Source organism: Solenopsis invicta, chromosome 2, assembly GCF_016802725.1.
Source record: "Solenopsis invicta isolate M01_SB chromosome 2, UNIL_Sinv_3.0, whole genome shotgun sequence".
Taxonomy (NCBI): domain Eukaryota; kingdom Metazoa; phylum Arthropoda; class Insecta; order Hymenoptera; family Formicidae; genus Solenopsis; species Solenopsis invicta.
This window is the reverse complement of record NC_052665.1, coordinates 19,019,918-19,036,375: the sequence shown is the minus strand read 5'-3', so window position 1 is coordinate 19,036,375 and position 16,458 is coordinate 19,019,918. Positions and strand designations below refer to the sequence as shown.

The 16,458-nt window shown below is 36.7% G+C and overlaps 1 protein-coding gene across 4 annotated transcripts in view; it reads left to right on the top strand.

Annotated features, from left to right (window-relative positions):
- The window catches only part of LOC105193711 (synapsin), a 51,499-nt gene that overhangs the window by 25,732 nt on the left and 9,309 nt on the right, over positions 1 to 16,458 (top strand). For all 4 annotated transcript variants that reach the window (XM_011158270.3, XM_039446165.1, XM_026135415.2 and 1 more), the window contains exons 7-9: positions 15,174 to 15,379; positions 15,600 to 15,864; positions 15,932 to 16,178. In XM_011158270.3, the coding sequence (XP_011156572.1) occupies positions 15,174 to 15,379; positions 15,600 to 15,864; positions 15,932 to 16,178 (718 nt within the window). The remainder of the gene's footprint in view (positions 1 to 15,173; positions 15,380 to 15,599; positions 15,865 to 15,931; positions 16,179 to 16,458) is intronic.

The following is a 16,458-nucleotide window of genomic DNA, read 5'->3' as shown; positions in this document are numbered from 1 at the left end:
TGCGTGTGGAATCCGACAAAGACACTGTCCTACTTAAAAAATCTGATAGAATTAGATAAGAAATCTATAATCTATAATCCTATTGTGTTTTTGATTCATGAATATCTTCTTTTTTACGTTGTTTAGCATATAATTTAAGATGCGTTCCGTTAGTCATTTAGAGTACTTACTAAAAATCTATATGTGAGCTAGAGATTTTCTCGCAGTGAATTTCAGAAAGCAGTCTTAGTAATCATCTTTAATCATTATCTATCTATTGTGTTTTGTCGAAATTGATATTATCCTATCATGTTTTCAATTTATGTGTGACATACTGTATAATATTTTAATATTAAATTGTTGTTTTCTATATAAATAATTTTATTATCTTTTACAAATATATATAAATCATCTATTTTTTATATATACGAAGCAATTCTAAATTTTTAAATTAAATAACTTAATTAAATTTTTAGATTAAATAACTTGACAAATGATATAGAAAAACATACACGTTCAGATCAGTATTTAATAATGAAAGTAAATTATGAGAGTAAGAAATGATAAAAATAGATCATTTCTTTGTAACAGCTTAAATATCGGTCTGCTCAAAACAATAACTTTGCTATAAAATTAGATAACATTTAAATAAAGTTTAAATCTGTTTCTATCATTCACTATCGATTCTTTTCAAACAGGATAATCGAATTGTGGTCGACACTGTGCTGCTTTAATATCTATCCTAATTACTTACTTCGAATTTGAATACTTTCAAAGTCGTCTGTGATACAAAGAAAATATACGAAGCATCGGTACCAAGACGTTAATCACTCCTGTGCATGTGTACGCGTTCAGTGAAGGAACAATTAAGTGTGCGCGCTTTGTATTGTATGAAACTTTGAAATTGTAATTTTCACCATGCGAGGTCGCACGACCGCAACTGTGCGAGCGTATTCTTTCTCGTATTTAAATTGTGGTCAGCCACCAAGAAGGAGTTAACCGCCGACTGCACCGGCGACTGCACCGGGTGTTCGAAGGAATTTACTGTCTTCATCTGTTCCGAGAATGTCGGCATTCTCGCGAAGTGAATCTGGAGCGTGTCGTGATTTGATAAGACAGAGTCGGCGTGTTCTCAAAAAAATACTAACTAAGAGACTGTCAAAATATCGATATTTTTGCGTTATTACATTACTTAATATTAGCTTTAATGAATACTTTGAAGGAATTTTTGAATTTAAAGTACTATATACGAAAAACATTAATTACATGCCGCCACAACAAGCAACTAATATCCATTAATTTGTTCGATACATGTTGTGATATTTGAGAAACTCTCAGCAATGTTTGGATATCGTACCGTGCGCGATGTGTATATAAGACAATATATAGATCTGTTGGAGCACCGAAATAGACGGTCAGATATTTTTCACCGGCATCGGGAAAAATAAAAATAAAATTACTCGAAACAACAGCCAAGTCTCGAGTCATGGAGTATCGGAGAATCTATTTATATCGGCATGAAGGGAAAATAGAGCGACGATCATTCCTATTGGTGTCTCTCACGGAATGCAGCAGTAGATACATGACAACCGTATTCATTATGCGTGTCCTGTATTTATCAAGTTTGATACATGAACGATCGAATTGACAGAATTATTGGACCAACGACAATTGGACTAACGCGCATACGCATTATTAAAAATCTCGTTTTCATTTTTTTAACAATAAGTACGCAAACTACAAACATTGTTATAAATATCGAAATAGAATTTATCATTACGGAATTGAAAGTGTAAGTCGACATTTGCGGCGAAGAAATTTTCGCTTTCAGTACGGTTAGGGCCGAAAAATGATTTGCAGTGCGAAGTGACTGTGCGAAGGACTCTCAGATGGTTTGCACTTCACTCGAATAATGCGCTGAAGCCGTGATGGAGTATAAATCACAACGTCACCGCGCGTTGATCAACGGCCGCTTCTAAAACGGGCGCAGATCCCACCTACTGGCAATCCATAAATCGCGCGAATCAGCATCATGCATCACATTTAATACAATTTTACGGCCTAACTTCCCGGAAATTACATGTAACTGACAATGAAGTGTGCGATGAGATTCAACGGGTGACAATATCGTTTTCACGTATAATTGATACAACGATCTCATATCCGTATCGGGATAAATTCTCATAAAACATTTTCGAAACAAAGCTGTCAGCCACCCACGAGAGAATCCACGAATCCATGGAAATAGAGGATGAAATCATTCTCGAGCGACGTGCTATGCATTCTACGCTGCGACTGCTTCTAAGTACGAGTAGGAGTGGGCGATGGAAAGCAATCCGAAACACCATTGACGCACATGTACTATTTGCGTGACTGATTTCACCAAGGAAATCTAAACACAATAATTTCGAAAGCAAGTTGGTTCGTACGACTCACAAATTTTAGCGCAAACGTTCAATATTATTTTATGTTCGATTCTACATGAATTGCTAAGTTAGAAAATGAAGATTTTAAAGTCGAAAATAAAAATCGAGACTTGGCATTAACGAAAGATAATTGAGATTCTAAGATTGTGTGAAAACTGAGAATTGAAAGCTGAAAATTTAAAACTGAATGATCGAAATTAAAAATTGATAAATCCAAATAAAAATTTTAATCTCAATTATTCAGCTTCTGAATTTTCAGCTTCCAATTATCAAAATTTTTAATCTTATAGAACTCTCACCTATTATATCTGCTGTCGAGTCTCAACTTTCGATTCCCGACTTTTAATTCTCTATTCCCAACTGGATACTGGTCGTATCATGTGCTTCCCATTACGCACAGTAAAAGTCTTCATAGCAAACATGCACCGCGAAGGAGAAGGAGGAAAGAAACAGAATATCGTACGATTAGCGAATGGCTCCAATTAGCAAAACGCTTTTCCATCCTAGAAATTTTCTTCTTCTCCGTACCGACATTGCGAAAGCGTTTATACCAGTTTATCGCGATTCTCGTTTCTCGGTGAATGAGATTGTTGCTCGCTGAGTCATACGTAGTAGAGCCACGTATTAGTTAGGTCACGAAAGAACGCGGCAGACGTTGTCGTCGGCTTTAAAGAACCGCCGGCGCGGTATCATTTGACATGCGCCGCAAAAAGACGCCCTAAAATTGCGAGAAACGAGCGAAGGTCTTCCGCGTATTCGAAATTATTATACGGAATGATGGCTTATCTTGCGCATGTTTGCGAAGTCAAGAGTTCACTTAAACCCTCTTAGTACGCTTTCAAAAATTATTTTCCTTTCCTAAAATACATTACTGTATGAGGTAATACATATGGTTTTATATATATATATATATAAATTTTATTTACTTCACCTTTTCCTTTCCTAAAATACATTACTGTATGAGGTAATACATATGGTTTTATATATATATATATATAAATTTTATTTACTTCACCTCTCTCTCCTAATTTAAAAAAGAAAATAATTAGGATACAATTTTAATAAATCATTGAGTAATATTTCATAAAATGATATAATTATGTATTTTAAAATGCCAACGTTTTTATATCTGTTATAATTTAAATCAAATAAATCTCTATAATGCATTTATAGATAAAAGGTACTTTTAAAAATCACATGTAATCGTGTGTAAGTCATATAAATTTGTCTCAATTAAGATATTGATCTTGATATGATAATGTTAGTAATTATTCGCTTCACATAATACATTGTCTAATGGATTACTGTGCAATCATATCCTATAGCTTATATTACAAACTTATAGTACGCTCTTCATGGTGTCGAGCCTTTTATACATATATGTATACAAGGGTATGAATATATATGTATGTATGTATACACACTCAACTGTAAAACCGCGACGCGCAATTTTTGACGACGTAGTCATGCGACGCACGATAAATGTAAACTTTTGTTATTAAAACAACAGTGACGGTTTTATTCATTCAGAACAAGGCAAACGGATGCCATTGTAAATATAAATTACGTAGCATATGTATATTTAATTATCGTTCTGTTAATTTAACGATATTAAATATTTCTTCATCATCTTTGATTGTTTCTATAATTACTATTATATCAATATCAGTCCTACAAGCTCCGATGTCAATCTGATGAGTGACAAGTATTGATCCAATTATATGCAATAGCATCGACAAGTAAGAAGATTGCAGCAGAATGCACTCGAGAGATATCGGTGCCACGTAATCCAATCACTTTGCCTTCCAGCGAATCTGTCGAGCAATAAGTGAGAATGCCAATTAACTTCTCTCCGTCGAGTGATAATGCACGCAGCGTAATTCGCGGAAGAATGATTCCGTGCGTGTAAGGGCAGAATCGCGCGATGCATCAGGGAAGAGCGAGACGGAAGAGACGAGAATGACAACTACCTTCGGAAAGTGCATGACTAGACCGGCCGTGTATTCGCGGTGACGTAACGAGAGAAACTGCGGAGACCACACCCCGGCCATCGCCGGCATCCCGCATGGGATGCCACGTGGTGTATTTCGTAAGTTACAAGAATTTTGGGCAAGGCCGCCTCGAAGCGGGTTACGGTACGTCTTTTAAGTTCGATGAAGTACGACGTTCAGGTTTTTTCTCGATGTGTTTCACACAATATACCTTACGACTATAGTAGAATATATATCACGGTGTTGCATTAAAATTCTCCTTCGTTTATGCTGCAGATAAAAAAAATACCGCTATAACAAGATTTAACTCTTGCAAAACAATATTTGATATTCCGATGAAACGTATAAAAAACGTATGCATTTTTTGGTTGATTGAATAAAAAAAAATATATATCGTGAATTTTTTTTTTTTTTTTTTAATTCTGGAACCACAGACAAAAGCATTAAGCACAAGTTACTAATTCAGTTTAAAAATATTACGGAATTTTCGGAATTGTGTCCGGAATAACCTAGATACCTCGCGTATCCAGAAATATATACGAGTGGCTTTATAATCCCTAACGGACCGTCACATATAGTCTGCGGAACATATTGCCACCGCTAAATTCTACAAGGATTGAGTTAATTCCGGACCAATGCTCTCGCCAATTCACCTGTATGGACACAAACTCAATTTATAGTTACGCGAACTTGTAACGAGATTGTACAGTACTTACACGGAGATAGAATTAGATTGGACTCCATGTAGGATTTAGTTGCATTAGAGGCCCGTTAACTGTTTAATGAAGAACTCGGTTAGAGGAGAAGATATCCCATTACTCCTGGACTTCGATAGTGCTCAACGCCCGCTGGATAATATTTATTAACGTTTTGCGCGACCGCGTGCACCGGCAGAGATTCATCTTACGTACACATGAAGACTGTCCGCACCTCCGGGAATATTATAACGGTACTACAGATAACAGATGTGGCTTCATAATTCGCGGCAAAAGAATTACCACGTGCCGTCGGAGCCACAGATAATAATAATTCGCAAGCGCAATTTATTGTTGAATTGTTCGCGCATATGCGGATGTTCATATATTTAATATTTAATAAAATAACACAAGCTCCTGTGTCTTCTTGCTGAAATTTAATTCGACGTTTTATGCTCGTGTTAAGAGCCACTTAACACATAGTAAACATTTTCAAGATTTCCTCAGGTTACGACACGACCACTTAACTTTTACGAGAACTATCCATGCGATTCCGGCATACTTTATCGTTTTGTAACCTATGTCAATGGAATTCGCCTTTTTATTACTCTTTCATTTACTCGTTTGGCCAGTATTTGAGTGGGAAGACGTGATAGGTTGATATTTAGCAAACTTGTTTAATTGATTCAATAATCAGATAGACTAATTAGCACCTATTATATGCTCACACACACACACACACACACACACACACACACACACACACACACACACACACACACACACACACACACACACACTTTATAGACTGCAACATTCCCAATACGTTATTAATCGGTGTATTAATTATTGTGTTTCAATATTAATTATATTTTAATTGTGTTTCGTCATTTATTATTATCTAATAAAGCAATGAAGTTAGTTCTCTAAACTCACTCTACGCTTGTATCATGAATCATAAATCTAATTCGCTGTTTGGAGTTTATTTTATGTTACAAATTCACTAAATTTAATCATAAACTTTTGAAAAACTCAATTGAGAGTGAAAACTTGTATTGAAATTAAAAATAATTCACTTGTTTGTTATTAACAAAATTAGATTGAAAGATGTGTTTAAATAAAATAGATTGCAAAAAGCGTCGATTTTATTTTGTCTTTATCTTCATCCATTTTTACTTAAAATACATCTAAAATGTGTAGAGAAGATGGCAAAAATGTGACGAATTAATATTAAGTAAACAAAATAATCTTATGTACAGTTATGAAACTAACTGTCCAAATACAAGATATCGGAAGTCTATTTCATGTTATAAATTAAATATATTTTTAATGGAAATGTATTACTGGTAAGGATTTTCATGATTTTCATTTCTAATCGAGTTTTTCCTAAAAACTCGATTAGAAATGAAAATAATCGAGTTTTTCCTAAAAACTCGATTATTATAGCCCGTGAATTTGTACCATAAAACAAACTTTTGCATCTCGTGTCCGAACAATTAGTTTCGTAACTGTAATTCACAAATATCATTAAATAATCGGCATTCCGACAAGCTTGCTTTTGACCTTCGATGTCGAGAACTGTCGTCGTTACCGGCTCTGCTCTTGCTGCTCATTAGCGGGCGTAGGTTCGCGACGAAGGTTCTTGAACCGTGGCTAATTGTTGTGGGAACTACAGTACCCCGCGGAGTGTTTCCGGATGGAAAGACGCGGAGTTGTGCAGTTTTACGCGACACCATTCATTCGCACTTTCTTGCCGAGGTTGATATTAATCGTATGCATCGGCGCGCCGACCGGTCGTCAACTATGGACGCGGATGATCGTGGTCGTTTTATTACGCGGCGTGGGATCGTTTCCTCCTTCGTACGATTGGTATCTCCGGCAAATGATCGCGCGTTTATCGCGGCAGGATATCGTTCGCCGGCGAAATGCAGTCTACGATCGCAGAATGTAGCTGCTGCCGAGTCGAACGATTGAAATTATCTCGCGCGCGATAAGAAACTCTAGACCCAAACACAATGGTACCGCTTCTACGTAATGTCGCTGGAGCAGCTGTACGTGTTGGCCGATTAGTATGACTGACTGTGCTGTTGGTTAAACGATTAAATTAGAGCTCTCTATTGGATTTCAACAAGATCTCAGTTTTAGACGGAACGTATCAGTAGTAGGTACTGGATTGAAGCCAACTTCCGTAATTTATCAGACAACTCGTGCATACGTTTGTGCCGTAAGGTAGAAGGAAATCTTGTACCGTTAGGCTACGCTCGCAAATTTAAAACAAAAATAACAAATAAATAGACCGTGTAAATTATTATGTAGTTATATTATATTATAATAATCTTACTAGCATTGCAGATACTGTTGAATAAAATAAGAAGAAGTGTAACGAAAAATAATAATATATTATTATGTGAAAGATATTGGGAACAGAATAGCAAAAGTTAACGTAACATCGAGAAGAGTGTATAATAAGTGAATATAAATATCGAGACCTATTGAAAATCGATAGCCGCGAGTCGTAAAGGAAAAAAACAGACCAGAGATTGTGCCGTGCCGCGAAGGCAAACTGAATCTCGCCGCACGATATTTCGCCGGCATCCGTCGCGCGCTTGCAATTCTGAGATGATCCCCGAAGTGCATTCCACGCGCGTTTCGTACCTGCGCAATCGCGAAGCACCGCGGGGCTATAAATACTCGATCCGCGGTTTCTAATCTGGCCGGATCACGAGGGGGGGATCTGCCGCGTCTACATATTCCTTGAAAGGAAATAAAACCCGTGGAGAGCGATAGCTCCTATCCGCGAATGTGCACCGAATGCGCGCGGCGTGTACGTAGTGGCCGGCTGGTTGGCGCCACACCGGTCCGACGTATATCGAAGAGTAACGCGTAATAAACGTAATATTATACGCAGGGCGATACGGCGGGCGCATTTACGGCGCGCCACGACGGTGAATTATATCCCGCTCTTGCGCGTAATCGCACAATGAGAGTCGGTCGCGCCGCGAAAAATCGATGAGATTCGACGCGATCGCGATAGCACCGCCGGAATGAAAACGGCAATTATTTAGCCCGCATCGGAGCGTGCATCTCGATCGATCGAACAATCTCCGGTGCATTAACGCATGGTGCACTCGTTGCCTTGCTGCACGCGAATACGCGAAGGTCGATATGTCAGTGTGTCACGTCGACCATCTGAGAATTTATCTCAACGCATTGCCACGCGAGAAAGTTATCTCGAAGCTGACTTTGTTGTGAAAAACAGGTATACTTTTTATTAAAGTTTAATGATGATCGTAAAAGGATAAGTGGCTTTTTAATAAAGTCTAATTGATGAAAAAATAAATGTAAGAAAAGTAAATATGTTTTAGGTACATGAATAAGTTTTAATTAAAAACTTATTTAAATAACGAGAAGGATGTACACGGTCTAAAATACATCTTTGTGCTCAATAATTTTCTAGATAAATTTACATTTACAAGAACATTTTATAAACTTCCAAGAACTGCGCACCGCATACTTTGCCGGACTTAAAACACAGCTATTTCAAAAAGAATCAAGAAATGTAATATCAAGAAAATTAAATTTGTTCTTTTACTCTTACTTTTTTAATCCTAGAGTGCTATTGTTGGTGAATTTTTTCCTCACGTATCAATTCAAATTTCATACAATTTTTATAATTAAAATTTTCATAATTTAAGATATCATTTAATAAGATTCTTTTTATATTAAAGTAGTGTTAATTTAATTATTCTAATATCTTGCAATTCCCTTACATAGTAGAAAAAGTCTAAAGAAAATGTATGAAAGTATAAAAAAAATTCTTAATTATGTCGGTGACTTTTTATCCAGAGTAATATTAATGTCAGAAAAATAGCACTTTGAAACGTATACTTTCGAGATTAAAATCGTCCCTGGAGACGTATCGCATGAAATGTGCGCGAATGCCTTCTCCCTTGGCAGCGAAACAATTTTCTTGTATTGCGTCTCACGAGACATGAAATTCTCGACGGCAATACGTTATTTCGGATGCTGGATTAGCTAGGACCGTTGCCAGGAAAATAGTCACCCACGACTTACGTGGGAGAATCGATCGTTAACTCGTTGTGAACAGAGAGGCGCATATGTACTTAGGAGTAGGACTAGCTTGTAGAGGTGGTCGAACGTGCGCTCTCGTATTTTCCTACGGCCCGTTTATTGAAATTGCTTTCCCAGAAGCGGGCTAAACTTAGGCGCCAATCGACAGCGTCATCAACGGCACAATTCAATTTTAGCTTATCACAGGCTAGCAAAGTAATTGCGTAGAGCATATAGATCGTAATTCTTGCAAAGCGCTAGGCTAGTTATTACATGCACGATTTTAATCCGTTGGAGAAACGATTTAATGTCTATAATGAGCGCAATAATTGTCGATGGCCATCTATCAATGTCAAAATTGTTGTTTGTGCTAACTGGAAATTTACAGTAATGCATCATGTTCGTCCTTTCATGTTTTTCTTCATCATTTCACGCAATGATGGATTTTTAATCGCTTACTAGTAGTATCAATTAATTGCTGGAAAATGATCCTCGCGCAGCATTCATCACGGCGCGAATGTCACGAGGCGCGCGTTCAAGACGTTGTGTTAATCGTACGGTGGATGTATCATCGCAAACTGTAATTGCATGTAATGTCATTATTTATAAATCGCGCATAGAGATACGGCGTAGATCTCAAAATTGATATTAAATTAAACGATGAATTTATTTTAAAAAAACTACATTTGCTGAAATACTTTTTTTTGCGTTCGATGGTTAAACGTCTTATTCCATAAGACGGTTGATAAATTAAAATTATTTAGACTTATTTATTATTTTCATTATTTAAAATTTTATTATTACTTTAATTATTTAAACTTTTACATTACGAAAAATTGAATTTTATCGTAAATATTCGTTCATAAAAGTACATCGAAAAATCACTCGTCTATTTGTCTTATGTATTCTCCTATGTTTACTATGTGGTTTCTCTACGGGGTACTATTTATTGTGCAGGAGTCCCGGTTCAATCCTTTATGGATCGACATTCATAAGATCGACTCGTTTGACCACACACATTCAGGCGTTCTATTTATTCAACCTGGTTGGGTGCCGCGTTTTACTTCCTCCAATCATTTGATTCGTATATCAATCTTATTTCTGAGTCATATCTACTAAAATTTGCTAAATGTTGACAAAAACTTACGAAATTCTTTCCAATTTAATAAACGTATATTTCTGTGAACGATATACTTTCAACATATTAAAAATATTGTGATGTTTATAAAAATGGATATATTATGAAAAAGAGATATTACATGATAATTTGTCGATATTATAATATTTCAAACTTATATGTAAACGTCACCATTGAGCGGGTAAATAAAATTAAATACCAAAAGGTTGAAATGTTCATTTAAATGAAAATTACGATTTATGATGTTTTTTCAATATCTGTGTACGTAGTTTAAAACATAAAATATTTATAAAACAAAACAATGAAACACAAAATATTCGAGTACGCTTCAATTCACATTTTTCAAGAGATCCTGTATAATAATCGTGTTTTATATTCCGTGGGATACATATGAATTTTCGTTTGCTTGCAGAAAGAGAGATGAATTTCGAGTTCATATTTCTCAATTATCCATCTATGATCTGATTATGATGTAAATTTCGACCCGTTCCATCGCACAAATTGAATCTCAAACCAAACAGAGTTCTCTTCCTTTGTAATTCGTGGTGCACCCGTCCGGAAGTTACACAGAAACGATCATACAGTGAAGCGTACTTGCAATCACGGTGGAAATCTGACAATGCAATGTACAGATTACCTTTCTCTATTGACCCCTCTTCTTGACTCCTCCGCCCGTAAACTCTTCCGCGCAGTCTCTTCCGCCTTTTCTCGCTGTCTCTTCTCTGTGCTCGGAATCTCACAGATTAGTGAGCATAATAATCACCGAATCGAAGCTGCGGAACCGATCGATACCGCTGAGAAAACTGCACTCGCGATTTTCCGATCTCGAGAAACCGGTCACTTTCTCGCGCGCACGAAGAAGGATCCTCGTCGCGAGGTAACATCGATCGCTAGAGGAAGCAAAAGAGAGAGAGAGAAAGAGAGAAAGCGCGGAACGGGACTGGAGGGATTTTCTTTCCCTTTCTCTCTCTCCACGTGTGCGCCTACGACGTTTCACGAGTCTGCACCACGCACGTACCTCGCGAGCGTGCGACCGATCGCGCGCGAGCTTCGAAAAGCAATGCAAGCGCGAGCGACACGCCGGGCTCTCGTTCCTTCCTACGTTCTTACGTCGGACTCCTGGCTCGTGCTCTCTACCCGTCCCTCTCTCCCTGGGTTTTCCCTGTCCGTCTACCTCGTGGTCTCTCTTTTGCTCCTTCCCTCTCCACCGAACGTACACATTCGTTCACCATCGTTCGCTCTCTTTCCCGTCGCTTCCTTCTCTCTTTGACGCCGAAGTTCTCCATCCTCGTCGTTCCGTTTCTCTGTTACTCTATCGATGAGGCACAACCATCCTCGTTCGATATTCTCTGATCTCCTCGTTCGCATTCGCCTCTCGCTTCTATCGATTACAAATCTTTCGACTTTTTCACTTCATTTCTTTTTCAAATGTTTTTCTATCTCTCATGATTCGTCCTTCGGGATCTTTCGATCAATGTCGCTCCGATTGCTCCACTTTAATCTAATCCGTTCATTTCCCACAGCGGATTACGGACGAAGAATATACCACACGTGATTTTCCGTCGGAAATTGGTTTCTTAGGTAAAGATATTGTTAGTTTTCGATTCCTCTGATTGAAAAGAAAATACACACACTGAATCTAAGCTGTTCAAATATTTTCCTGAAAGGCTGTGTTGATGAGACATCTCTTCTTCCCTGTAGACCGTTTAAATGCACAATTAATTTATTGATTCGTTTCGCTCTTTAAAATATATACGTTCCGTCTTAGTAAAGACTTCCCTGTCTCGCTTTCGTATGATCGTATTCATAATTGAGACGAGCCCGACAGTATGATTCATGAAGGTCACTTCACTTCTGAGGATGACCTCAAATCATTTCCAATTTCATAGTTCTGCGTATTTGCTTGATCAAGCTTTTGACATTTAGGATCTATTTGTCTTCTTCTTTAGGCCATATTCTTAAGAGACCATTATGAAAGTGTGCATACCTGCCTGTATTTTAAGAAGAGCTAAGAAAAAGACGATTTAACGCGATATCTTGAAGGCCACCTTGAAATCCCACTATATGCGATTATCTCAGCCTGTCTCAAGCCTTACGTACGTTACATCTAAGCTTACTCTAAGTCCCGACTGTGAATACTGCTTATACTATCGACGTCCATTGCTCTATCTCTTTCTCTTTCCCTCTCGCTCTCCGCCACTACAGTAAGAGCTTTTACCTACCGCACTCTACATCCGTTGCCTACAGTCATGCTCGCCGGCTTCAAGATCACTTCGAGATTTCCTCGCTGCAACAGTCGCCACCTCCAATCAGACATCTTTGCTTCTTATGCTTTCTTCATCTTCTATTATTCGGAGATCAAAACGCTCGTGCACCTCGCCAACGTTCACTCATCAGTATCCCACGTCGCTAATTGCAATTAAATTTAATCGCTTTTTTTTCCTTCATGCATATACTCTTCTATGAATATTCTTTAGCAACTTTCGTCTGATAATATTGTCACATCGCGATAATAATATTTAAATAAATACTTAAGTGATGGCGACAGTTATATCTTTTTCAATCGCTAATTTTATTACAGCAAACCTCTTTTTATTTGTTTCTCGCAATGGTACTTTCAGCCATTCGCCGTTCCTTTTCCAACGTATGCAACGATATGCGTTTTAACCGGTGCTCAGAAAGCACTTCTTTAACACCCACATGCCGATACGAATACATGTGCTCTCGCACGAGCAGATTGAGCACTCTCATATCACGCCATGCAATATTACGTATATCGCCGGAGATTGGGTCCGGATACGGTCGTTCAACTAGCATGGGAGCAAGATACTAAGCAGTCACTTCCTCTTTTATCCATACCGCTTGTAAACAGATCGTTAACTGCGAGATACGCACAATTTTAGCAGAGAGAGATTTCATTTTGAACAATAAAAGATTATTACTCACGCGACAGCGATATGGAATTCGCAAGATGGACTAAAATGAATATTTTTGGAATATCTCGTTTATGATTTAACCCTTTTATTATATCGCACAAGCTACGATGTATGCAATTACACGGTATATCTAAATATAATCTGCAATCAAATTTTTGAGGGATACACTTAAATTTTCATTATAATTGGTAATGTTATATATTTTAATATAACTTTCTATTTTTCGTATATGTACAGAAAGAGAGAGGTTCTGTTAAAGTATTTAAAAATTTGGCTAAATATAACTTTGAAAATTATTTATTATTTTTTTTTTTTTTTATTAAAATAATTATGAAGAACGTTCAAGCATGATGAGCAACAGGGTGGACTAAAAAAGCAAACAATTCTCTGATCAATATATGGTTCTACAAGAAAGTTGTCTTTCAGAAGACAACTTAAGGCCTTTCGGAAGGCCTTAAAACCGCTATACCTATAAATTGATACCTTATGTTCCGATAAAGTTCAATGTTTCCGTTCCCAATAATCCGCTTCAGAGAATTTTGGGGTTTTTTGGTCCACCAAAATAAGCAATGCTACAAAAAATTTTGACATTCTGGCGACTAGTTGTCTTACATAATTATTTTAATAGTCTAACAAAATTATGTATACATACATATATTTTTTTTTCAAAAATCTACTCAAATTTTTAGTAAAATTGTTCTTTTGGTATAGTAATATTTTATATATATATATATTATAAATTCTATTAAATATTATTATATGTATGCATTATTTATTTAAATTTATTGCAGTATTAATTATTATAATATTAATTATTTATATAATGTTTGGTCCAATTGCGATAATACAAAATCTTCTTTCGTTGATTTCAGGTTCATTAAAAATTTAGATAACTTTATATTCGATGTCGGTTTTCTATACATGATAGTGGGCAGTGGAGAAAACGATAATTAGATATGTAAAGGAGAAGGAAAAAGTATCTAAGATAGATTGATATGGAAAATACAGAGAATACGAGGAATCTAATAAATATCATGCAAATCAGATTCAAGAAGCGACGTATGCACTTAAGTCTGACGTTTATGTCTTTCTTCTATCACATTAAGAAATTCCATAGTTATCTATAACGGGATATTCTAAGAAGCGTGTCTTTCTTACTTTTTATCTTCTTTACTAATTCAATAAATAAAATGAAGTAAAATTGGCGATTAGCGAACTTCAACGAAGAAGAAGCTCAATTAAAATATCATTCTTGCTTAATTATATTAAATTCACATCAAATAAGAATAATGTAATGTTTTTTTTTATATTTAATGGCTAATAACATTTCATGGTCATTATTATGAAAGTAAATTATTCTGCTATCAATTTAAATAAAGGAATATTACATTATCAAAAGTGCTACAAAAATATTGCGTTTAAATAAAATATCTCGCGCATAAATTTTAATTTTGCGAAATTCATTCTACAAATTGTATCACCATTATTCAATTTATTTTTTATTTATATACAAATGTGTTCATTAGCATTAAACGAGAAATTTTTGAAACATCGAAAATTGTTGAATAATAAATTATAACATGACATGTACGCCGCGGAAGATAAATATGTACGAAATATGAATATATTTTAAATAAACATTTTTTTAAGACTGCGATAGATTTACATCTATCTATATAATTTTCCACATTGGTATACTATATTTTTCATTGCAAATGGGACTACAAATAAGATGCATTATGTGTTCAGATAATAATTGAGATTTTCATATTTTTAATTATGCATACAGCAAATTGCAGCAATGCATTACATCATGTTGGTCAGAAATTACCAATCGAACAGTAGCAATTACGAAAGAGATGATCATTGACAGGATGCTCGCACGTTAATTATTCCCTTTACTCGACTCACGGAGCAATTATCTATTCCGATTACAGGTGAGCGCATCTCGATATCCCGTCGTAGTGAAATTGGGCCACGCCCACGGCGGAACCGGCAAGGCCCGTGCGGAAACAAATCAGGAATTTCTAGATCTCGCTTCGTTGGCAGCTATGGCTAACACTTATTGCACGGCGGAACCCTACGTCGACACCAAGTACGACGTGCACGTACAGAAAATTGGGAACAATTACAAGGCTTTCATGTAAGTCATCGAAGAATGCGGGGATGAACATAACTTTTGATTGTCGAAAATTAAACGTTAGAGAGAATTAAAATAATCATAAAAAATAACTCAAAACTCTGAAAGAGTTTAAAGGAAGTAATAGGAAGTTATTTTTTGGAGTTCAAATTTTTCTTCACTAAGTTTAATTAATAATGATAGCTACAGAGAATTCAGCCACATTGTTTTGTAATCTTTATAGGCGGAAAAGCATAAGCGGCAACTGGAAATCGAACACCGGATCGGCAATGCTGGAGCAACTTATCTTGAGTGATAGACATCGCTCATGGGTCGACCACGTGGCACAATTATTCGGAGGATTAGATATCTGCGCGATTGAATTACTGGTGGGCAAGGACGGCCGAGAGCACATTATTGAGGTCAATGACAGCGCGCTATCTTTAATGGGTGACTCCCAGGAAGAAGATCGACGTCATATCGCGGATTTGGTTACCGCGAAGATGCATGTGCGTAGAAATCAATGATGATTATACGATTGGGGTCGAGCGATCAATTAAAATGTACGATTTGCAGATTTTCTGTCGACCTCCAAGCGTGTTGACGAAGACCTCCTCGCGGGGCTCGATGTCGGGTTCTAGTCAGGTGGGTAGCCCGGTAGAAGATCGAAGCGCACCTCCAACCGCGCCTTTGGGATCCCACGGAAGTGTAGGCTCTATGGCTAGCATAGGGAGCTTAGGTTCCGTAGTTTCCACCGCACCATTGTCGACCGACGTCACCGCTACTGATCATCATCAACAAGTGCAGCGGCGTGATTCTCAAGGTATACACTCTCGTACCCCATTGTGATATATAAGTAAAACTCGTAATGAATATTTTACGTATAATAAATTATACATTAAAATTTGGATGAACAGTTCGAATATTCTTCACTTAAAAATCACATGTAAAAAAGTTAGATATTAATTTCACTGTTTTTTAACTGAAAATATTGCGCATCTTAATGCGCAAATTAAGATGCGTAAAAAGATTGTTTTTAAATCAAGTAATCGGAAAATATTTGTCTTGCTTTTATATCTTTCGCGCAAATATCGTTTGATAAT